Source organism: Diadema antillarum, unplaced genomic scaffold (assembly GCF_040938485.1).
Source record: "Diadema antillarum isolate AM-2024a unplaced genomic scaffold, OU_Dant_1.0 scf00000189, whole genome shotgun sequence".
Classification (NCBI taxonomy): Eukaryota; Metazoa; Echinodermata; class Echinoidea; order Diadematoida; family Diadematidae; genus Diadema; species Diadema antillarum.
In genome coordinates this window covers 47,793-74,005 of record NW_027271078.1, presented here as the reverse complement: position 1 = coordinate 74,005, position 26,213 = coordinate 47,793, and the positions used below count along the sequence as shown (strand labels likewise).

At 38.9% G+C, this 26,213-nt stretch overlaps 1 protein-coding gene and 1 long non-coding RNA gene across 2 annotated transcripts; one reads left to right on the top strand and one right to left on the bottom strand.

Annotated features, from left to right (window-relative positions):
• Positions 1 to 581: 581 nt before the first annotated feature.
• LOC139723416 (uncharacterized) lies at positions 582 to 5,400 on the bottom strand. Its single transcript, XR_011710351.1, has 4 exons — positions 5,294 to 5,400; positions 2,613 to 2,668; positions 2,100 to 2,187; positions 582 to 923 (listed from the first exon to the last, which is right to left on the bottom strand). It is a non-coding gene; the product is annotated as an uncharacterized lncRNA (long non-coding RNA).
• Positions 5,401 to 10,204: 4,804 nt separating this feature from the next.
• Positions 10,205 to 23,462, top strand: LOC139723418 (uncharacterized). Its single transcript, XM_071634664.1, has 11 exons — positions 10,205 to 10,373; positions 11,715 to 11,827; positions 17,306 to 17,404; positions 19,080 to 19,142; positions 19,563 to 19,640; positions 20,107 to 20,191; positions 20,481 to 20,696; positions 21,269 to 21,428; positions 21,765 to 22,030; positions 22,326 to 22,469; positions 23,263 to 23,462. Exons 1-11 carry the CDS (start codon positions 10,205 to 10,207, stop codon positions 23,460 to 23,462), a joined length of 1,593 nt encoding a protein of 530 aa, XP_071490765.1.
• Positions 23,463 to 26,213: the final 2,751 nt, after the last annotated feature.

The following is a 26,213-nucleotide window of genomic DNA, read 5'->3' as shown; positions in this document are numbered from 1 at the left end:
GATTGTCAAATTCACTCTTGAATGGTCTCAATGATTCAACTTGACAGAAGTAAACAGTATTTGGTTTCAGGAAGCAAAAGTGGAACAAAACTGGTTAAAATCACGGCTAAATTTAGGTGCATAAAGAAGGATTCATGCCCAGGGATGCGCATCTATCTAAATAGAGACAATTATTTAGAGACATGATGCACTGGTGTGGGCAGTAATTGATAGGAATGCATCTTCTGTCAAAAAACAAACAAACAAAACAAATTTTGACAGAGATTCAGAGCTTAAAGGGATGGTACAGCATTGGTTGAGGTGAGGATTTAGCTTTTAACTTTTTTGCGAGATACTTAGAAACCACTTCATGAAATATTTAAGAACATACAATTCTAAGAGGAATTCAAAGTTTATTTGATGAAAATCAGTTTTGCAATGGCTGAGATATCCAATAACAAAGTAAAACAGAGCAATCCCAGTAAAAGGTGGGGCCCACCTTTGAGCAGGATCGCTTTGTTTTGGATATTTCATCCATTTCAAAACCAATCTTCATCAAATAAACTTTGAATTCCTATTAGAGCTATATGCTCTTTAATATTTCATAAAGGTTTCTCATTATCTCAACAAAAAAAAATCATCATTAAAAAACATTGGAAAACTGAAGCCCCATCTCAACCGAAACTGTACCATAAGAGCTTATAGTATATTTCTGAAATGAAGAACTTTAGTCTCGTCTGCAAGGCTTTTCCACATTGATGCTGTCTTGCAACACTCTCAGTCCACGGGGGTCAAATCCTCGTACACCGCTAACGGCAAAGTCTGTAAATATGTCCATGTAATGTTCCAAGCAGCAATCGTCATAATCTTGGTTTGGTAGTTCTCCTATGATGTGTGGCGCTGACGATGTTACTTCTTTCCTGACTTTTTGATTCCACTACCACCTGTCATTGAGAGAAATTGAACGAGAACTGGGCTTATAATCACAAGCATGTGAGGAGCAGACCTACAATGTACTTCACAGGGAAGAATGAAACAGTATGAATGGACAGACAAAGTAATATAGCATAAAAGACTAATAGTATGCATTATGTATTTCCTGTATGTTTCAAGTACTGGTATTATTTTTGTATTGATATTTCATGAATTTTGCAGGTCGGCTGACATTCCATAAAATTAACAACTTGTTTGACACAAACACTGTGTATTTTTTCCTCCAAGGAGGGAAATCACTGACTTTTCTCCAGAAAAGGGATGATTCTTATATTTCATTCTGTCACTGCCTTTCTCATCCCTGCATATTCAAGCACTAGCAGAATTGTCTTATGAAGCCCAATTCACTAATGTTACACTAGCAAAATATATACCAAAATATAACACGTGTATCCAGTACCTTACCTACAGCAGCACCGAAGAGACACAGAAACACTTGTCAGATGACGGACTATGTTTCCCAGCAGGTTGCATGCAATCTTTAAATTGTGACTAAACATCTTGTGCAAGCGGCCAAGTGCAATATACATTAGGATCCGTACAGTAATTCTTAATTAGTTTCAGTATTTCATGAAAATAACAACAGCAAATCCACATAGCTAATATAGGGAGAAAGCATACAATATAGACACAAATCTCTCAGTTATACAGTTGTCCATGGCTGGTGACTCCTATCGAAACACTTATATGGTCAAATATCTCTGATCACAGTATGTGCGGTATACCCATGCAAAAATCACCTCCCTCCTCATTTCAAGTTATCTTGCATGGCTTGCATCCAATAGGCTGATTCTGTGACGCGCTATGTGTATTTTTGGCATGGGCAGTGCCATTACTGCGGTGTCTTAGCTGACCCCCCCTCCCCTCTCCCCCACCCCCTTCCGCGCGCGGAATGAAAAACTGATGCATGGTTGTTTTAGCCAATAGGCGTCTCGTACTGAGTGCACGAACACTTGCTTAGTGCGCGAACCTTTGTTACAAGTGCGCGATAAACATGTTGCCTGGGGGTGGGGGAGGGGGGGGGTCGGCTAAGACACCTCAAAATGAGCTCATGGCTGCGCCCAGTGCCACAAATTGTCTGCTGCCCTCAACGAACCCAAATCGGTCTATAGGTCAATAAATCTCACCCATGGGTCCTTTCTTTTGTGCCTTTGCTTGGGCTTCCTTCAGTTTCTTCTGTTCCTCTCGCATTTTCTGCTTGTGTGCAATATCATCCTGCATAAGTGAATTACAAAACAAACAAAAAAAGGATAAAGTCCACGAGAGAAGTTGTTACGTTGTACTTAACAGGGCCGCCGGAGCGTTTTAAAAAGTGGAGGGGGGGGGCACTTCCAGGTTTCTTCAGCTGATAAGCACACACACACACACACACAAAATGTCTTCAGCGCAAAAACATAACCTTATCATGCTCACACTTCAAGGTCTTTATTTCTTTCTAGTGCCACTTACGCACTTCCGAGGTAAAAAAAAGTGTGTGTGTGTGTGTGGGGGGGGGGGGGGGGGGCCAAAGTGGTGACACCTTATGTATTCCTTTGTATGGTGCAAAGTTTTATCATTAAAATTGATCATGGGCATATGGCAAACACTTTATCTTATTCATCCCCCCATAGTTGGAGGGGAAAGGAAAATAGAATTATTACCTCATCTTCATCTCCTTTCTGCTTCTTGGGCTGCTTCAGAGGCTTCTTCTTTCCTCCTTTTATGTGAAAAACAAAGAAATGTAAACCGGTAAAACTAAAAAACAAATACATGACAATTGTCAAACATTCCATATAATGTCATGGACGAACATCTCACCAGGATCTGATCTTTGTGCCATCACTGGGGTTAGGAGGCCACAAGGTATGAGACAAAATACTCATTTGAGCAAACTTTGAAGAAGGCTTGTACCATTATCATCAAGAATTCTAGAAAGCAAATACAACACATGGAAATCACTGTTAATCGTTTTGTGGCACTGACTACTTTGCTTTTGTAGCTGCTGCCTGCTACATGCACTTACAGTTTGACTTCGACATTTCTTTAAAAGAGTTTAATACTCCCAAAGTTAATCTGTTGCAGTGCAGTGAGATACTGTAAAACTGGAAATTTTCCAGGACAACAAGAAGCTAGCGCAAAATTAAAAGCATGCAAATTTTTTTGCCTGCAGTATGTTCCAGTAGTCGATGTCTTGATTCCGCGGAATTAAAAACAGGTAAAATTCTTCTTACCTGGCCAAGCGCGAAAAATTAGTTGCACGAAAATATCCACTTTTACAGTACAAAGAGAACTTTGGAAAAGTAGAATCAAATACAGTGTGGCATTAATGCACATTTGTATCTGTGGATGCACAATGTAGGTATCTAATATTCTACTATGAACCAAATTGCACCAGAATCACAGGATATTCCATAGCTTATTTCCAATCACTCAACTGATTTTGAATCAAATCGGTTGTTGGAAAGCGCCAATATCAATGTAAACTTTCATGCCATCACTCGAAACAACTCACTGTTTGTGAGAGATCAGGGTGTACGCTGCCTGCACAATCTGAAATTGAAGTTTGTCATGTTATATTATGTGATGTATCTTTCAAGTGAACATAGCCGAGACTCAATGCAAGAGGTCACAACAGGTGTATCAATGTACAATGAATGTGGCAAATTGAAAAATGTCGGTTCAGAAAAGTGTATTGCTCTGTTTGTCTGTTTGTTTGTCTCTGCCTGTCAGTCTGTCTGTGTGTGGTTTTGTGCGCTCTACGAATTGCATTTCTCAACAGACTTCATTCAACTCACTGTAATAAAATCATTTGTACATTGATTTCTAGCTCCCAGCTGCTAGTACTTAAAAGATTTGTTATCATTTGGTCATGATTCCCTGATATTACTGACGTCTAACTTCAGTTTCATACTGTGTCGGCAGTGTACATCACAATTGCTTGTGAAGACGGAGGAGTTTTGAGCAGCGACATGGAAGTACAAGCCAGTGGCAGTGGGCCAAATGATATTCACTAAAGTGCTGAATATCATTTGTCACACTGACTTGTACTTTGTTGATTATTGGTTTAAAAAAAAAAAAATCACATCAAGGTTTGACCTTCTGTGCTAAAATTTGACCACACACAAAGCATACAATGAGGCAGGATATGGTCGGAATATGGCCCGAGCTGCTTGCTTCACAAGCTACAGTACAAGTGAACAACCAACAATGAATGTCAATCATCATTATGTTGATGTACATCATAGACTATTATTACAGTATTAACTAGGCTTTCTACTCTAGGCTCTTTTTCTATGGTTGGTACATATGTTTATACTTTGACAGTGTCTTCATGAGTGACACGACTAGAGAAGTAAACACTTAAAGAACATTTGTTTGCTGTTGATGATATTGATAATATTCATAACCTTGTCCTTGATAATCCCAGGCCAGGGGCAGGGCACTGTTCTACTTCTTCTACTTCTATGGTGCTTCTCATCAAAGCCTGTTCAGCAACTGGATGAGGGTTTGTGGTGTGGTGCTTCAGACAGTGGATGCCATTTGTGCTTTGTGCTTGTGCAAGTAAAAAATCTCTGCCATGCTTAATTGGCTTCTGTGGCTCTCTTGAACTGCTCAACATAGGGCAGTTCAATGATGTGTTGAGGAAGCCTATCCCAGTCTCTGCTTGTCCTTGGGAAAAAACTGTATTTGTAGGCATCCAAGGTAGAGCCGGTTCTCATAAAACGTTGATGTTGGCTGCTTCGTGTTGACTGTAACCAGTATCGCAGTAACACAACACAAACTTGCCAGTGTTGGGGTCACAGTCCCTGGTCACTGGTGGTGCAGTTATCCCAATAAATGAGGCTTTTGACTACAATAATTGTAACATTTAAATCTAAATTTAAAAATTTTATTTTTTGTCTTTTCTTGAATAGGCTAGACACAGAGAAACATTTTCCCATCAATCCATTTCCACTTCCATTAGACACCCTTCTATGGGTTCAGCCCCTTTTGTAGTATGGAAACATGACCACTTGACTGCGTGAAAATGTCTCCAAAACAAGTCTAGGAATGTGATGTGGCTAAGTGCCACGAGTTACGAGATCGAGATGGGAGGCAATGCAAAGCTGAAGAGCATGCAAATAGACTGTGCCGTATATTTTACAACTGGGAAGCACTGTGCTTGTGTAGTCCCACCTATACATTTTTGCGTGTGGGTTTGGTACAGACAAAGCAAAGACAATAAAGGCTCTGCCGCTATGATTGATTCATGGTATGGGCAGTTGCGACAAAACAGTGATTGATAAGCACATGATTCCTGGTGTCTCATGAATTCACCAATACCTAAAACAATTCTTCTTACCTTCTCTTCCCGACATTTTCTTGAATCTAACGTTCCTACCCCTGCTGAAACTCTTGCACGTGCTGTAATACCAAATCCTATTGGCGCTAACATATCCTCAATTGACGCCAGTCTTCGTCATTAACGCGCCCAATTATGATCAGGGTCACGTTTTGAGCAGATAGCTAAACTAGCCCAAAAGCTGCAGAAACACCGCACAATACAACTTTTCGCGCCACTCCCTAAGAGCATCCCCTCATTTGTTTCGTTTGTAACCACGGAGTGTAAACAGCTCCAAGTTTTTCGAGGGGGGGGGGGGGGGGGGGGGGGGGTGGGGTGGGGGGATGGATATTGACAAGGGTACCGGGTGTATATAAGGAGATCAAATTTATTTTCTTTTCGAGATTTTTTTGTGTGTTTCTTTTACAGTTGCTAAAATATAGGGACGGTTTATGTTCAAGCAGAAAACAGACTTGTAAAGTGAGCGTATGATCGGAGACACAATGCATTTAGTCAAACAAGCATAATCCTCAGTATCGTACACATTGGTAATGATACTCAGATGGGATAACACTCCCAGATAACCACATGTCTGTTTGGTTGTTTGTCTGCCTTTTTTTTTTTGTGGTTAGGAATTATATCAAATTTATATGAAAACGTAATTAGTACGAAACTTCAGGATTCCACAACTTTCTTATTTCTGATGATTCCTGATTCTGTCGAAAACTCTAAAGCGTCGCAACGGTTTGTTTGAGTGTTTGGCCATTCAAGCCAACTAGAGCTTTTGCATTGTGGATTTTCACATTAGATTTTGTCATGTAGGGATTAGTTCAGGGCCGGTGCTAGATTTTTGAAAGTGAAGGGGCCCAGTTTATGGGAACAGGGACGCAGATGGAGACATTTTGGATGATCCAGCTGTGACAAGTATAAAAGAAACGACATTCTTCAGGTGTTAATCGGCTGACAAGCAAAAACGAAAGCAAAAACAAAACAAAACAAAACAAAACAAAAACAAGCAAAAGCAAACAAAAACAAAAACAAAAGGCTTACCATGCATTTTCCTCCTGGCACTTCCGGGCTTAGCAAAAACAAAACAAAACAAAACAAAAAGCCTGAAAAAATCCCCGCTGTGGATACATTATCCTACCAATATCGGCTAACAAGCTTCACAGTTTTTGATGCCACTCCTCTAACAACATTGGCTCCAAGATTTAAAAAAAAAAAGAAGTCAAACCCCATTTTTTTTTGAATAAAAAGAGGGGGCAAGTGTATGAAAAGACATTATGTATTCCTTTGTATTCTGAAAAAAAAAATGTGTGGGGGAGGTGATAGGTTGTAATGGAATGAGATCTTTCCCCATTACTCGGTTGAAAAATTTCCTTGGATTCTAGATTTGGCAGGGAAAAAATACTCATAAACAAAGTCATTTTCATCTGATGAAACAATCCAGTTTTTCGAAACCATGGAAAAGAAAAAGCATGCCATTATTGTTTGAATGGTATTAGTTTAATCTAGTTTAGTCCAGTTCAGTCAATTTATTTCATATTTCCACATTTTTCAATGGCATTACAATCGCCTTGACATTGGTACAACCCCACAACAAAATTAATAAGAATATATCATACAAAGGTGCACAACCACGTGTTAAGATTGCACATTACATCAAAATTAATAAAGTACGTATTGAACATCACAAAATGCTAATGGTCATACTTTGGTACGAACGTATCCAGAAGGAGTAACAGAAAAGGGGGCCTCCATCCATGAAAGCTAGCTTGTAAAACTGCAAGGTCCCCAAACTCACGGGAGTATCTAGTGAAAAGCGGAATTGATCATTATTTAAAATGTTAAAGAAGAAATAATGCAGGTGCTTCCAAGTGACAGGTATATACTCTCTCAATGACAGGCGTGTGTTTGACCTTTGTTGTAAAATCAAATTGAAGCAAACTTTCTTCATTCCTTTGTTAACATTTTGTTTGATTTGATATATGATTTCAATGGTATTAAATTGTTTGCTTGTTTGTTTTTCTTTTCGATGAAATATGAAAATGAACAATATATAAAAAACAGTATAGCAACACTTCAGATCATTTGATAGTGATCCTTACCATTCAATTTTGTATACGATAAAGCAAAGTATATAAAGTTATACAAACTAATCATAGATATGAAAATGGGAGAATAAAATAACAGAGACCGACATCATAAGCGGAGCTTGATGCGGAGCCTGATCCGATCCGAAAACAACATAAAGGGAAAACGAACATTAAATTTGGGAGAAAATACACGTAATTTCTTAAAGGCATAATTTACCATTTGCAGAAGAAACAAAAATCCAGCATTGGTGCTTTGAAATAATTCTAAAATGTGAGTTAGGGGTAGAAACAACCACTGTAAAAACTACAATCAGTAAAATCAATGTTAAAGGGATGGTACAGTATTGGTGGAGATGAGAATTGAGCTTTTAACTTTTTGCGAGATACCAAGAAAACACACTTATGATATAGTACAGAGCATACCATTTTAAGAGGACTTCAAAGTTTATTTGATGAAAATCGGGTTTGGAATGACTGAAACATCCAAAAACAAAGGAAACCAAAGCAATCATAATAAAGTGTGGGTCCAACACTTTATTAGAATCGCTCTTTTTGGATGTCTCAGCCATTTCAAAACCAATTTTCATCTAATAAATGTTGAATTCCTCATAGAATTACGTGCTTTTTCATATTTCAAAAGAGGTTTCTCATTATCTCACCAAAAATGTTAGAAACCTGAAATTAGGTCTCAACCAAAACTATACGATCCCTTTAAGCATTGTTAAATATACAAAATGTGAACAATGCAGACTAAACCGTCTACAGTTATGCCTTTTTGAGAAAAATACTGATATCTCCTTATATTTTAGGCTTTATTGCGAAAGTGCTATGGGATGTTTTGTGGTATCTACAAGAGACCTACACATATGCATCAAAATAAATGTGATATCTTTAACATTTTTAAAATCACTGTCCCCAAAGGTAAATAGGACCTTCAAATGTTTATGTGGCAAAGATTTGCATTGAGCAGAGAATACACACAAAACAACAAGCTTGTTCAACTTCAATAGCTCATACCTGATACATGTCAAAACAATATTATTGGGTTATAGTTTACATTCCATGTTTAAAATAACAACAGTCAACATAGTATCGAGAGGGAGTGGGGGTATTGTGCATATAGCATCGTGTTGCTTTGTTCAGAGAGGAACATACCACGATCATTGCAACGGATACTGAAACATTTTATTCAGGATTGGCATTGTGTACGTGGGGGTCTGAACTTTGACCTCCCCCTTCTTTGCTCGGTACCCCTTTTATAGTGTTAACAGCAACAATAGACAAAATGGCACAAACAACGAGAACGCACCAACGGAAACGCGTATATTCATTTTGTATAATGTGCGTAAAACATGGGTGACTATCTTGCATTTGAGCCTACTTGCGCAAAATGGTACCTTGCAATTAAGTTTCCATTGCTTTAATCAGGTGATAGCGTTTTCATTTCTTTCAAACTTGTAGCAGATACAGGTGATGTAAAAACAAGAACCTCCACAAAAGTGACTATTTACAGTTGAACAATATCTGGCAGAAGGCTTTGTGCTAATATCCGGTCAACAAGTGGTGTATGTGGGTTAATGCACATCAATATGTTACAGCCATATTAACCTTGAATGGTAATTACTGTGCGTGGCGTGTATTCAAGTTTATTCATCATCATCAGTACCAGGCGTTAAATTTGCCCTCTGAATTGCCTAAAATTGTTTTGTTAATGACATAAAAGAGGAAGAGAAATTCAGGGAGAGAAAAAAAAGACAACAACAACAAAACAGCCAGAAAATCACACCATGAAATAAAGATACAATGAAACTCAATTTTGAGTGATCAGCCATGCGTCAGAAAACAAAATCATGCGACTTGGTCGCCATGACAACTGTGTATACCTAGGTCTGTATATACGGTCCAACCAGTATAGGTGATGTAGCTAATATTTTATCGTTGTAAAATAATATTTTGATAATGTCACTTTTCGCAATGATCGACGATAAATCATACTTCGTATTCTCTGTCGATCAATGTTTTGCAGCCAATCAGCACGATCCGAACAGGGTTTGTTTTTCCCCTGCTTGCTCCCATCCCCTCCCGACAATTCACAGTCCCCCCGCCCCATGCAAGCACCATGATATCGACTAACGTCTTGGGATCAAAAGGTGATGCTGTTATCCCTCCCATGGAGTCTGCTATCGACTTCCATTCACTCTGTTCGCTCACCCTGCTCCATTTACTACTCCATTAACCCCCTTATACCATTATATGGAATCGCACCTGACGGGGACCGGTGCGCATACACAGAAGTCAAGGAATAATATCGGAGTTTACAGGGAACCATGAGTGGTATTGTTTGTTACTCAGACAGTGCGGAAGTATCACGTCGCCACCACGAAGTTATACTCGAACGCAACATGTCAGTTTGATATGATTACCTTCATCACTTCATACTATGTTATTCGACGTTTTCTCAGCAAGCAACTGGCAGATCTAGAACTTTACAACATTGGCGCTTGAATTTGTAGACACGAACATCATTCTGTGATTCAGCCTATTTGAGATCGGCACGGGTGCACATGGGAGAACATGGAGTCGACTGAACTGTAGGATTCCTAATCGAATTCGTTTGGAACGTTATTGCAACAAACTCTAGGAGACCAGAACTGACGAACAGAAGGAGGTGTCGACCCCCCTCCCCTCCCCTCCCCATCACATAATTTCTCAGGTATAGGGTTTGTGGATGTAATACATATCGAGTATCATGCTCAGCGTCTGTCGTTTGTTTTGGCGCGGATGCCATTATGATCACGTCGTCTGCGTGGTCATGCCCCATCCCTAGACGGTAACCATGGGCGATAATCCCGGCTTGCCTCCCCTCCTCCCCCGCCCGGGGTCCGGGGGTGGATCCGTGGCAATCAGTCGCTACCAGCCGTCACTGTTTTGCGGGGACCAAGGGGAAAGCATGTCTATCATAGGCCAGGATATATTTGCGGCTCCGGAGCTGCCGGAGATAGTCGGTAAGATTTTGAAATTCATTTCTCACCTCGAAGAAAGATTTTAAGTTTATTCGGTCTCACAACATTCCGGCTACATCACACAGCACCAGTCTGCACCACCTCAAGTTACCTGCCTACCACTGTACAAACACACCTGCAATATAGCTGTGATGTATGATATTAATTTTAACCCCATATCTATGAAAGCCTTGGTAGGCCTTATAGTCCTGTGCGAAAATGTCTAAGAACTTCAGAATCCGGCAGAAAAAAAAAGGCTTATATAGTGAAGAACTTTAAAATGAGGCCAGCCTTTCTTTCTTGACAATATTCATCCTTTTCCCCACTTCATTCACTACCATACTTGTCTTTTTCTTCTTTTCTGTCTCTATTTCTTTGTTTTTTGATCTCCTTTTCTTTCTCTTGTCCCGTGTTATCATCTTCAGATGATTACCACACATTATAAATCCGCAGGACGAAACGTAAACGGTTACGATTTCACACCAAAAACTCGATATGATTCCAATTATCAGCGCATATATAGGCCTACATGAACATTTTATATTTAGTTTGTTTATAAGCTGCATTGTACACCGTATTTACTTAATTTTATTTTGAGAAATATGAAAAACTTTAGTGCAATGAACTGAACATCATTTCAGCCTTGATACCTCCACGAAAAAGCTATGATGCACAATGTGTAACTGGTACACAGGTAGACTATACAGTATACAACACTTCCTTTTTTCCTACAGATTCAAAGTGTGTTTATTGTGACGGCCCCTGCAACGTGAACCATCACGAACGTGAAAATACAACAGTTTACTGTATTTGTGCTTGTAGATGATTCATTAATGTTGTCTAAATACTTGTTTTTCTGTAGAAAATTTTATTTGGGCCAAAATCGGTGTAATTGTATGTTCGTTTGTAGTCTACATTGTATAAAAAAGTTGCAGAATTAATAAACTGAAAAAAGAATTTGAAATAAAATTCCATTCCTTTCAGGATTTATTTCATATTTCAACAGAAGGCAAACGAACAAGGTATGCAAATGACCTGACGATATAACAGTGAAATCAATTAGCAAATATCGTTCTTTTAAAACAAGACTTGCCATAATGGTGACCGGTAAGTTTAAGAAATATTCAGAGGAGGGACCTATAAACTGAAAAACGGTGCTGTAATGTGCGGGTAGAAAATCCTCTAATCCTCTTTAAAAATCCGAATAAATGGACGAGGGATGAATTTACGTATAAATATCATGTTTATAACCCACAATTCAAGAAAGGAAATTCAGGACAGATTAAAAAATCTTGATCCATTGAAATTAAGACTAATTGATTACTTGTTATCTTTTATTCATAGAGCTGCTCACGAGGGGGATTCCGAGTCGCACAACAATCGCTGACATGATCGGATTGTGTCGTACGACAGTACAGGACATCGAGAGACTGCCTGCAATACACCCATCCGTCATGGTAATCATTTATATAATATATAACCCTCTTTTTTTTTGCTTGCAAACTCGTTTTTATTGTTAAATTAGTTTGATTGTTAAATTAGTTGGTTGATATCCACCGATTTTCAGTGAATGGCATTGTGTCGTGTTGCGTCGTTTCCTTCGGTTTTTCTTTTCTTAGGGGGAATGATCACTTTAAAATGGCAACCTCATAGTTACATAGATACCGTGATATGGGTGTAGAGTGGAATGGAGTTTAGGGCAGTATGCAAAGGATCCATGATTTATGACAAATGAACAGCAATGTATGCAAAGTTTGCAAAGGAGAATGGTGAACCTAATATGAAGTTTATTAGGCTCATGAGGTCTATTAGGGAATATGTAACAGGTGTGTAAGTTATCAGCCATCCTCGGTGAAAAGCAGTTGCCAAGATAAAGACAAACATCCAAAGAGCACTGCTCAAGTTTCGCCTCTAAACCCCGAAGGGGGTGGGGGGATGCAGATTCGTCTTTAATGACGAAGAAACAAGACATAATCCAAACAGACTAAAAGATACAAAGTAGTATATAGGGAGAGTCAATTCCATGATATCAGTGACCGTATAAATCATTGTGGCCGATAAAATGACATAATATACCATTAGCAAAGTATATAGTAAAAGTGCATACTGTAATCATTGCGATATGGCCATGATGGAGAAGAAAAACAAGTAGGAGACTGCCATCAAAAGTAGAGCTTGATTATCATGACAGCTCCAACAGAAGACAACATTCAAATGAGAGAGAGAGAAAAAAAACATCCTTACTTCAGGCATTATAATTATTATTACAAGAAGGGGTCAGGGAGTTGTACATACCGCAAGATGGACTTTCAATATGAATGCCTTGACACACATAAAGAAAAATGACACAGGTCGAACCTGGAGGCTTACTCAATAAAAAAGAACTGATTTATAACTAATTTGCTGCCTACTCATATTTCTGTTGAATAACGTTGAGATCTGACATCACATTTTTTGTGCATATAATCAAAGTTACACACCTGCAACTCATCCGATGCATACTTAAACATGACGAAAGAAAAATTTGTTTTTTGTCACTTGAAATGGGTATTTTGATCATTTTTATTCTTGCTGTAAATTAAATTCGATTCAAAGATGATGATGATTTTATACCACAAATCTTTATTGGAGGAAGATTTTCCTGCGCACGAGAAGCAAGCGAACTGTCAAATGATTTAGGACGTAGTGGGACACACTGGTTGCTGTAATTTCAATTTTCTACCCCACTTTTCAATCAAACTTTACACGCATAACTCATCAGTTGCGTAATGTAAGAACATGGCGAAAGATGAATTGGTTATTGCCACTTGAAATGGGTATTTATGATCAATAGTCCGGTGAATATTGACAAAATGTCAAAATAATGATTTACATTTTAAAGTGTGCTTAGATGCACTTACCTAAACCATGCCTAAACGTTCAATAATCATTGTGAACCCATGATGAAATCGTCGGAATTGATGGATATGTCACATCGTTTTATCACAGTCTTGGATGGTTTTATAGGAATGGTATGTGGATATCACACGGCAAAAGAAATCGGTCGGGATCGGATTTGCATACCAAATGACATAATTCAACTGATACCTCGTTTACAATTTTTACCATCTTTTCCATAAAGGTCACCATTATCAATAACATCAAGAATCAGAAATAAAAAGCAACAACACTTGAATGCATGATTCTTCTGAGTGTGACACTGTAACATATGAAAACTATTGTTAATTCATTATTCAACAAGCCCTGAGAAACAAGTTAAAGTCTTTGTGTCAAGATTATGATTCAGTATCAGGCAGATTTACGATTCCCAGAGAAGGGTTTCTAAATAATGAGAATCTAATCCATGTCATGCTAATAATGGACAGGTAAATATAGAAAGTCACTATATTGGTATCCTACGCCAAGTTTCATGTTATGATTGCTATTGGTTTGAATAAACCCGCAATACCACATGTTCAAAGTGGAACTGAAATTTTGAACATCACTGTCTGCCATGTCTATGTTCATCGCCTAATCAATAATTGGAGAAGGCAATGGCGTGTCCGACTTGAAGTGGATTTTGTACAGCAGGGTATAGTAGGCAGATATGTCGATAATTTCGCAAACATGGCTTTGTTCGTTGCGACGGGACTCTGTCCCGAACACAAAGGCAATGTGCTGTCATGTTTAGATTGAAGGTGTCACGTGAGTATCTCTTGGGCCTGCCCATTGACACCTCGTACAGATTTCATCGATCCCAACTGACCGCCTGGAAATCATAGCTAACGGCGCGTGAAGGACCCGCGCTCGTATAGAATGCACAATACTGAAAGGGGGTTTGGAAGCACAAGATGTGGGTACATGTTGGGTTTGTTTTAGAAGTCTTTCAGAGAGTCGTGTTTTGGTAGATTCCGCAGCAGCTAATTTGACATTGGGAAGAACGATTGATGCTGTTCGCGTGTTCACGGATCGTGTAATTTGAGACCAGTCTTAACCGCCAAGAACCAAATGCTCAGGGTTAATGACTGCGTGGACATTCTATGCATATTATGCAATGCATCACACTTGCCTGACAATAGAAGGGACTCAGACAAGTTAAGAAAGTGTAAAAAGTGAATTATTTCCTGGAAAATAGAATTACTTGAAGAAATCCCAACAAAATACAGATTCGACCACATGGTCCAACAGTGTTATCTTCAGTAGATGTAAGTAAGGATGTGCTACCGAGAGGGTGATTAACATCACATTATCCTTCACAGGTTATTCTCACCTCCGTCAATGATCAAGAAGTTATATCTTTTATCCTCGTTTGTTTGTCTGTCTGTTTGCAAAATTACTCCAAAAATTATGAACGGGTGTGGATGATATTTTCAGGTAAAGTCGATAATGACACAAGGAACAGATTATTAAATTTTGGTTGTGACCCGGATCATTGCGTTGATCAAAGAATCTCTTTTTTTTTGGGGGGGGGGGATGGAAATAAGATCTGTGCTCTCCGAGTGCATATCTAGTTTGTTGATATAACTGTACACATAATTATCACTATCATCACTGTCATTATTGTTATTATCATTTATTATCAATATTGTTATTATTACTTTCACTTTTTTAAATGTTATCATCACTATCATCATCAAGAAGAAAACAATATACACGTTGCTATTCAGAAAGTGGATTGCTTCTTTGATTGTAAACTGATCTGATGTTTATGTTCCCAAACACGAGCCTTTCACGCGAAACCTGTGAATTCCACATGATTTCTATTGTAGACATGCCCATGACTGAATGATGCACAGTTGGACCTAATTTCAAGTCATCCATCATTAATATTCCTGCAATTCCAGCTGTAATGAATTACCATAAACAAACCTGTGACATTAGTTTCTTTTCCGCATAACAGGTGAACTTTTTATATAGGCTCTACTTGCACCTTTCTTGTTATTGATAACGGGTCAACCTACCTATATCTTAATCAGAAATTAACCGTCACAGAAAATCGTCTTTGCCGATAAAATTTTTCACGAAAATGAGACGAATGTCGCGTAAGCAAAAGCAAAAACACAATCACAAACAAAACAAAACAAAACAGAACACTGGATACTCCTGACTGTCAAGGAAAGCACCCACTTTTGGATAGCCAAATCAAAATACAAATTTTAGTCATAAAGTGGAGTGACATTTCATACTCGAATATTTTCATATGACCATGGATACCTTTGAGATGTATGGGATTAGTTAATCTCATTCTGTCTTGTCTGCAGCGAGAGGACGACTGTTATAATGTCTGTCACATGTGTAGCCTAACTACTTACCGGATAATATTGTCAGATTTGATGACTCTTGTTACTTGGCAGAGTCTTGCATATCAACTTGGAAATCTTGGCGTGAAGATATTACGACCTAGATGAAGTGTCTAAATCTATTCAATTTTTGCATTACGTCGTCCCGAACTCGCCATGAAACTTGTGAGACGAAGGCTCCCATCGATAATCAGTCTCGCAGACAATCTAGGTTTCTGTGACAGTTAATCCCGCGTTATTGTGTCTAGTCAAAGGACTGCAAATCGATCCGATTCTCCCATCGCCCTTACAAACCGTCCGAGCCCTTTGATAACTCGGCCAGGGCGCATTCAGTGGGGCGATCGATCACAATTATTCATGGTTCACTATCGAATTTTCCCCTTTTCTCGGACAGGCGATAGTTTCTCTTTCCCTCTCTCTCTCGAGGGCCTATCGTTTACCCATGAGTAGTTAGTCGATGTAGTACTTGAAGAGAACTTGCAAGTATTCTTCCCAGTGCAAACGTTGCTTCAACCTATCACGTGCGAGTGGAATTGAGATTGATTTTGCCTCTGGCAATGGTTGGGTTAAGGGGACCAAAGACAGCTGGCACAACTACACCATGGGGGAAAAAAAATGCAAAAAAGGACAATAATAAACCCCGCCAAGAAACAACAACAAAACAAAGACCAAACAACCCGTACAAAATGTAACGAGGTGATTTGACAACGTCAGCAATGTCAATTTTGTTAAGATATTGACACAACTTTGCATGGTTGAAAAGTGCAGGGTTGTCATAATCTGAGATGACATGCGGCCTAGTTCTAAGTAATGTCATTATGTCAAAATGTCATTATCGCTAAAGATTTTTTTTTACTAATAAGCCTTTATATCAAAATGTTGTGCAGATATCTATCCCTGAAAACGAGGAAGATAGTACAAGGTTTGTCCTACATAACAAAAACTAATGCTTGCAAAGGGGATTTCAAGTTTAGTCACTAGGAACAAAATGTGAGCCTAGAAGCTCTTTTACCAGGTCTTGAGGGGAATGATATTGTATTATCCATAAATATAAAATGTTGTTAATCCAGTCTATATTGCTATCACATGGTCATCTCGATGTTGCTATACAGTGCAATTCATGTTTTTTACTATGAAAAATATCAGAAACAAGATTAGTAAACCAAAAAGATGTTGTGGATGAAATGAATGACTGATAATCAGAATGAACAAAATAATTTATAAACATCTTATTATATTATGTAGGTCACTTATATCATTATTTTGATCATTGTCATCATTATCATCATTATCGCTATCATCAATTTATTATCATCATTGTTATTATCACCTTTGTCATTATCATCATCATTGTTATTTGATTTCTATGTATATGCGTATGTATTATGCTTTTTAGTTTAAGGTTTTCTATTTCCAAGGCAAGGCCTTCCGCTGAAAAGCACACACGCACGGGCGCGCACTCCATTCTATGTGATGTCGGTAATCTAGACGTTTTATTACGCCAATTTCCAATGGTTCGCTTTAGTGTCGAACACGTGTTATAGTGATGCTCAGTTAAAGTACTACTCCAAGAAATCTGCCCACAATTTATCTTCAGGCCTACATTTTCCTTTTCGTCACCTCAACGACCCCAATTTCCATTTTCCATCTTTCCAGAGTTCACGCGGCGAGCAAAACACCCGATACATGTCGTTCGTGTCTCCCCCACCCATAGAAACTCGTCCCCCAAGGGGTAGGGTGAAATACCCTAGAAAGGTAAGGAATAAATCCCTATGGTCCCAAGTCCCAACAGATGAAATGATGTGTGTCTCTTATCCTTTTTCCCTCTCCCCCCCCCCCCTTTCCCCCTCCTCCTCTTTAATTCGTAGAGATTCTTACCCTTTCCAAGCCAGTGTAATTAGCTGTATACCATTTTATTGTTGTAAGCAGTAAACAATTTTGTTGCAGTGGTAAAAATAGTATGAGTATAATCATTATTAATAGTAGTATCTTTAGTATTATTATTTTTATTATCGTCAGTAATATTAGCAGTAATAGTAGTATAGTGCACCAACACTTTTATCATTATTTTCATCATGATTATGGTTCACATTGGAATCAGCATTGATATCAATTTTTAAGATTTATATTTAGATGTATATTTGTTATGTTAATGTAATCGGTGTTTGTCATTGTTGAAATTTTCATACAATGCATGTTGTTTGATATAATTGATTCAGTTTTTTTAATGTGATGCATTATAATGTAGCTTTCGGGCTACTACTTTGCATCTATGTTTCAATGAACCATTATCAAATCAAATCTAATCAAATCAAATCAAATCAAGATTTAAGAAACCCTTTCGGGAGATGAAAAATACCACCTGCCCCTAAATAGAAACTCTTCGAAACATCTCCTTTTGACCAATAGTGCACATTTTTTTTGGACAATGTTTTAACTTATTGAATGTATCTGTTATTTACGGTATAGTTGTTTCATGCATTTCCCTCAGTGAATGTGCAAGCGTAAGCCATCTCTTGGTACACGTAGGTATACTGCGGCAATATCATTTCAGAAGTCGTTATCAATGAGGAAAATGATTTTTCTTCACGAGCCAAAGTTCCGGTTCTTGATGACTGCAGACGTAAACACGGTGTTAGGTGGTCCGTCACCGTCGACGGGGTGGTGCGGATTGTATTCAGTTGCTATGGTATCCGCCTCCAGCGGGGGTGAGAGTCTTCTCCCCCAGTGGAGTACACAGGGGGCAGAGTCTCGGTTGCCATGGTTGCGTACATGGGAACAATCATGGCGTTCGCCATGTTGGGGGCTTGGATGCGAAATTAGGACCTCTTGTTTGGGCACAATGTCTGGAAACGGTAACAGATATAACATTGCTCTCCCTCTCTCTCTCCCTCTCTAGCTCTGCCTTGAAAAGAAGAGTTGATTGTTCGGAGGGTAGAAATTTGCTACGATCTTGTCTTTCTCCCTTTCTACGAGGAAATAATGCAGAGAGAAATTTTCTATTGCAGAGCGAAATGTATGATGTAATTCATATGTGTGCTTGTTTATGTGTTTGGGAATACAATCAAAGACTTGTACATTTAAACTGTAGTTCGTCTCACTTTTTGAAGGCATATACTCATAGAGTTCAGTGCCATTATGTCACGAATAATTAATCATGTAGCATGAAAATAAAAATTCCACTAAAATATTTCCACTATGATAGTATCGGACTGAAGCTACTAAAGCTAAAATGTCCAAAAAGTTGGGGTCCGTTTCGATATTGGCATGATTATACTTTTATCAACCTGGTGGTGAGGCCAGATGAAATGTGATTGGAGCTTTATGGATCTGCTTAGAAGAGCAAAAGAACGTTTCTTTTTTTCTCAAGGGACTCAATATGAACCAGGCTGTTTGTATCAAACGTTCTCCACTTCTTGTGTAATCACAGCTCCTTGGTCCAGAAGAGTGTTACAAATGCCAGTTGAGGACCGAACATTCCAACTGTGAAAAGGTGAGCGAGTAAAATATTTTGTTATTCTAATTGTAATTGTTTACGTTCTTCTTTGCAATGCACATAATAATTAGAAGAGCAGCAACGTATACAATTGGTATACGACCGGTCGTTGTTGCAATCAGTGAGCAAATATGGTGGTTACGGTCACCCAAAACGAACGAATTGTTGTATTTCGTGTGATATCAAAAACCTTGTTCCGAGACCATTTGTACCTTGAGAAATCTTTGGTGTATTAAGTAACTTCTGGACTAGCTAAAAAAAAAAAAAAAGCATTGATAACAGTAATCGGTTACAGTGTTATAGTGACAAAGTCGATAGTGGTATCTCATAACATTGCTAGCTTTTATTGATAATGAAATATTATTGATCCTTATCATGACGACAATAATGTGTATACTACGATTTCTTTCAAAACAGCATAAATTTCTAAGAATAGGAGGGGGCTATCGTCATAGCTACGCCTACATCAAGCAAATCATGGATGCTATCGCCAAGGTAAGATGCAAATATGTTTTGTCAGTTATCATTTTCTTATTCTTGTTATCTTATTTCATTAATATCTAATCTTGAGTTTTGTTTTGTTTTTTTGGTGTGTTTTTTTTTTGCATTTAGATTGACAATGGCAATACAAATTACACATAACATGGTTGAAAATTTTGATATGTCTTTTCATCATCTATCGTTCAGTCTGATTTTATTCCGAAATTATAGTTAAATGCTTATAAACTGTAAACATTCGAATTATCTCAAGGTGAATAATAGCCTTGAGACGAAAGCGAACTAGGATGAGTTATACACCGAGGTATCAGGAACAGTAAAATTCACACTGGAGTAGGGTCTGCCGTTAGAGAAAAATGAATCCTTTCACCTCTTTTAAACCGCAATAATTTTTTCTTGCAGGCAATGAGATGTGATTTATACAAACAAACAAACAAACCCCAAATCAACAATTTCCCCCCAGGAACAATACGACATCGCCCGTGTAGAATTTCTGAAACAGGAGCAAATCAGGATTGAGGAGCAACGGAAGATTGAGCAAGAGAAAAGTAAGCCTATCAATTAATTTCTAGACCTATCTCACAACTTTGAAACAATTTGAGTTTGAAACAATGCTCGGATTCATGATCCTTGTCTGTATACATCCTTTTCTTCATTTATGCAATTTTAGATAAAATTATGTACACAAATCAACGTATTTCATTTTAGCTACACACGAAATTGAAACATGATCTGGATTCTTGTGTTATGTCAATCGCAGTAAAGGTTAAGCACAAAAAGGTAACTTTACGTTGGTATTCTTCCATGTTAATTTTTTTTCCCTCTCGTCTGGTCCAGACAAGGTGAAGCGTCGTGTTAAGGTCTTCCTCCGTACCAAAAGCGGTAACGTGATCACCCGATACCAGTTCTTCAACGAGGACGACTACCGGGAGATGAAGAGCGACAAGGCCTTGGCCAGGAGGATGCTCGGTCTCGACGACGCCGATTCGCTGGAAGACTTCGTCGCCTCCAAGGACGACTACGTGCTGGACGAAGACGGCGAGATGGTCAAAGGTCAGAAACACCGTGAGAGCTTTTATGGCCTTTCAAGTTTCAAAGTATACTGTATACTCAGCATAAAGCAATGAACCCGTAGCAACTTGTCCTCAGTGACTAGTTTTTAAGAAAACAAATTGAAGATTCCTTCTGAAAGAAAGTAAACAAATACACACAAAAAAATAATAAATTAAAAAACAAATCGGAACACTCATCATGACATGTGTTCAACACACTTGTGAGTTTTCCCAACGAGGTGATGTATATTCCTTATCAGAATCTTTTAAAAAGTTTTTCGTTGACTTCCATTTTCGCTATTTTTTCACGTTTAAAGCGCCTCTTATTGTTAGGACACCTGCAGCAAGTAGGTGGTTCTTATTACACATTAAACTTTTATTGATTCATGATACCGGAGAACCGAAATGAAAAGAGAAATGCGTCTTTGATACCCAACTCCTTTAAATGATAAAAAAGGCATCTTGCCACAGTTTGATGGATTTTAAATGCGACAAACTTATTATGTACAACTTTTCCCCATTTAAGTGGCAAACACAGTTCCCTAATGATTTTCGAATCCATTTTGGATGCAGCAAAAAAGAAAAAGCGGAAAAAGAAGGGAAGACACAAAAGTCGGGATCGAGAAGAAGAAACTGAAGAGGAGTCTGCAGACGAGGTGTTTGACAGCGATGGTGATCAAGATCGAAGGCGACAACGACGTGAAAAGAAAAGACGATCGAAACGACACAGAAGGTAAATGTCATAGCAAAGATCTCTCGAATTCGTCCAATCAAATAACAATTTGAAAATCAAAAACGACAAAGTAAAGCACGTTATGAGTGGCAATCAGTCCCGACGAAGAAAGAGTTCAAGGTTGCAAAACCGATGTTGCCTTGTCATGAATTGTAGAACTCTTTTACAGTGATTTATTTTTTTGCCACAGTATATGCGAGAAATTCGTAGTGATGATGAGAAACGTTCCTCGGATTTCTGAGAACGATCTGCATTTGGGTGTAATAGGTTGATGAGAAAAAACATTTAAAACAACGGACATTTATTTTTGTGTTGTTTCATTGTCTGCTTCCCCAGGAGTCGAGAACGAAGCAGCGATGGTGTGTCCGTGTCCGAGAGCGGCGTAGGTGCCAGCATCGTCGGTGACGATCGCGATTCTCGCAGTGAAAAGTCTAAGAGACGCCGTCGTCATCGTCACGGTTCCGACGAAGGCAATGACGTAGACATCGACGTCGATGGGAGGAGATCTGTTCAGTCTTATATAAGTGAGAATGGAACGCACCACGAGGCGATCAGGCACAGGGAGAAGAAGAGACACAAACGGCGAGATGACAGCCGCGAAGGTACAATCACTTCAGAAATTTATCAGTAGTGAAGGGATTACGATGGACGACTCTGAACGATCATTGTACACATGTTTGTACCACTTAGAGTGGTGCCAGGTGATTTGTCACATTGCAGCTGTAGAGTGAAAGACTTTGCATCGCAAGTACATAGAGAATTACTGTTTTTGTTTCTGTTCTTGCCGTGCAAAGAATGATTATCTATTGTCATGATCCATTTGATGCGCCTAACCATTACCTCTCAAGAAATTGTTTGATCGAAGGGTTCATCTTTCCCCCTTTATTGCCTTCCTAGGAGATCGAAGTCGACATCATCGAAGAAAACGGAGAGATGATGGCGAGAACGCTGATGGTGGTGAGAGTCGCCTATCCGATTCCGCAAGTGACGAAGGGGAGGATGGTCACGGCCACCACAGAGACCGGCGTCGACATCGACACCGTAAGTATTTGCCACCGACATGCACTCCTAGGCAAAGTAGCAACCCAGGAGTAGCACATCCCAACGTTCAACAAAATCAACAGTTGGTTTAAAGGGATTGTACAGTTTTGGTTGGGACCTAATTTCAGGTTTCTAACATTTTTTGGTGAGATATTGAGAAACCTCTTATGAAATATGAAAGAGCATGTAATTCTATGAGGAATTCAACGTTTATTTGATGAAAATTAGTTTTGAAATGGCTGAGATATCCAAAAAAGAGCGATTCTAATAAAGTGTGGGACCCACACTTTATTATGATCGCTTTGTTTTACTTTGTTTTTGGATGTTTCAGTCATTCCAAACCCGATTTTCATCAAATAAACTTTGAATTCCTCTTAAAATGGTATGCTCTGTACTATATTATAAGTGTTTTCTTGGTATCTCACAAAAAGTTAAAAGCCCAATTCTCATCTCCACCAATACTGTACTATCCCTTTAACCTTCATCGTTATCGCGCAAGGAATTCAAGCTAATGCAAAGAGGATCATAATTATGGTCAAACCAACTCCAAGCACGATTAGATTCTTCCTGTTCGATTTGTATGAAAAATTATGTAGAAATGATAACTCCACCCATCGTAGATAAGTATCTAGGTACATCTCATGACATATGCACACAATCATTGAACGTTACGCGTTCTCAAATGAGCAATTCAATACTTTCAAAATACAATGTACGATGTAAAACCAGGGGATGAAAGACGGCACGGCAGACGTCGTGACGTGAGCGGTGACGACGGGTCCGACGCTCGGAGCTACGATAGCAAAGACGACGCTGACGGCATTGATAGAGGTCATAGGACTCGGCGGGATAGACGTAGACATCGACGTCATGGCAGAAGCGATCACGACGGCGATGAAGACGGTGAACGTCGGAGGCACCGGCGTGGATCGACGAGTCGAAGAAGTCACAGAAATCATCGTGGTCGAGAGCGAAAGGACGATGACGGGTTAGTACTTGAATGCTCGATGTCCATGAACACAATAATATCTTTTGAAGTGAATTGAAAATTATAGGACTGAAATTTCATTGAAAGTGAGAGGTGGTGAATGTCAAGACATTGAAGTTGAATTGATTTAATTTCATGTTGTTGTTGACTTTTGTCTTCCGACTGACTTTTAGCGAAAAAAAAAAACTAGACAAACAATAAGATGATCCGTCACACTTGTCATCAGTTTCAAAACTGATTTCTCACCACATTTATACAATTGGATTTTGTTAAAAACTTGAATTGAGCATTTCCACGACCTGCAGTGATATGAATTAATTATATTGTGGAATTGTGAGCTATGTAGATAACATGCTCATGGCTATACATTTGAACTCCTTAAAATTTTATATAATCTCGTAAAGCAGGAACGTTCCGATTTCCGAAGTATGGAGGGGACTAAATCATGCGTGCTATTGTTCATAGGACATCATACTTCTTTCTCTCCCCAGATCATCGTCAGATTACTCTGAAAGCGACGATGGAGATCGGCGAGGCGGTCATCGAGGTGGCCGTCGTCATGGGCATGATCGACGGAAATCCAAGAAGATTCGTAGCAGGGAGCACGGCAAGGGATCGGGTTCAGATGGTAAGAAGAAAAGAGAGACATTAATTTTCTAACCCCTTACAAGACAGTAGCATTAATTTGATATTACGGCAAGCCGGAAGCGTTCAAGATTAACAAAATTAATCCATGCAAAGTTCTGATTTGCAAGCTCCTGCTGTTGCAGGAGTGTATTCATTATTGGCCTATATTCTGCTAGTGGAATAACGAGTGATTTTGCTACTATACAGTTATACTGCTGCATTGCTGCTGCTACTACTACTATTTACTATCACTACTGTTGCTATTAAAACTACAAGTACTACTACTGCTGCTGCTACTTCTACTACTACTGTTGCTACTGCTGTTACTACAAACGGGCTCTTAAAGTAACTCACTACTCTTAAAGCAACCAGCAACACTAGCCAGCAACATTAACACACATATTCCCTCATTTCAGAAGTCGCTCCGCGCCACCTGTTGACAGCTACGACCAATCCTTCTAATCTTACTACTTCTACAGCTGTTACTATGACACTGCCACTACTACTACTATTAGTACTACTACTACTACTACTACTACTACAACTACCACTACCGCTACTGCTACTTTTGCAACTACTACGAATGATGGAAATTATCTTTACTAATATGACAATAATAATAATTCTCATTGTCGTTATTATCATTACTACCATTATTGTTCTCTTTATAATCGTGTTGATAATAATAAAAGATAATAATATTTTTAGTTTCCTGCGCTACCACAATTACCATCGTTTAAACTCCAGTTTCGGTTGCAACTGCATGTGCTACAACTAACTGTATTTCCGTTTAGAGTAGTGTTTAGTGTAGTGTGTCATGAAAAAGCATTATACTCATCAAGTCGTATTCGGCAAACCACGAGATTTTGTCATGCTAACTCGTGTTGTAGCGATGGCTGTTTCAGTTGCCACCAACTCACCAACTCTGTACTTTGCTGTGGCCATTATTATAGCTTTTGCCGTTTCTCAGATAACCACCGTATTTCAAGAAAATCATTAATGTTACTGTTACTAATGCAGTAGTTGTTTTGCTTCATGACGCGGAGATACTAGTAACCATATGTATCGAGTAACATTTTGTTGGAGACTTTCACACATTTTGCGATTTATTTTTAAGTCAACAAGCACCTTCTTTATGGAAGGACATATTTGACCAGTGATAAAAAACATGACGAAGTGAAATTCTCTCGCCGCCTATGTCGCGAACGTGAATTTACCAAATCGATTTGTAAAGTGTGTGGTGGTCTCGCAAAACGGTTGCTAATACGAGTGACATATCAATGGTAGGCCAGTGACATCATTTCATGCTTTAATCACATTCCACAGCCATTACTAACCCCTTTATCTCACACGTTTTCTATTACCCATCGAAGTCGACGATGATAGTTCAATGAGTCCCAAAGCAGGTAGACATCATCGACGGCATCGAGACCGCCATGGCGGTTCAACAAGCGACAGGGATAACAAACACAGTAGACATCGTCGGAGTCAGGAGAACAGAGGTCTTGGTGGAGATACAAAGCAGAGAGGATCTCGACAGAAATTCGACATCAAGTTCGACAAACTTGACGACGGTATCGCGACAACTCGCTAATAACAATAATAATAATGATAATAATGTACCCGCAGTCAGTCATTCAAAACACACTTACATTTTCTGACGTGTTATTGATTTGTAATCATAGAATGACATGTAGATAGTTTTGTTTGTTTAAAATTTACTAATACAGTTATATCTCTGTTGTGTGGAGCATAACCTTGTTTCAAACCATTATTTTAGCAAAGAATTAACCTAGCCCCGACCTGTGTGACATTTTGAGTAAATTCTGTGTCGTCATCAGTCGTTGCACTAATAAACTATTCGAAACTTGCACTTGAAGGAAAAAAAAAACGGTTTTGTAATCTATCTCGTGAAAGAGATGGTCTTATATGTGACAACGTATCCGGGCAATTACCCCGAGAGGGCAATTACCCCCCGGCTAAATACTGGTTAGTGGTAAGCTTAGAGTAACGATTAGGGTTAGGGTTAGGGTTAGGGTTAGGAGTTTGAGTTAGGGATAGGATTAGGTTCAGGATTAGGATTAGGATTAGGGCCAGGGGAAGGGTGCGGGGTAATTGCCCAGGGGGTA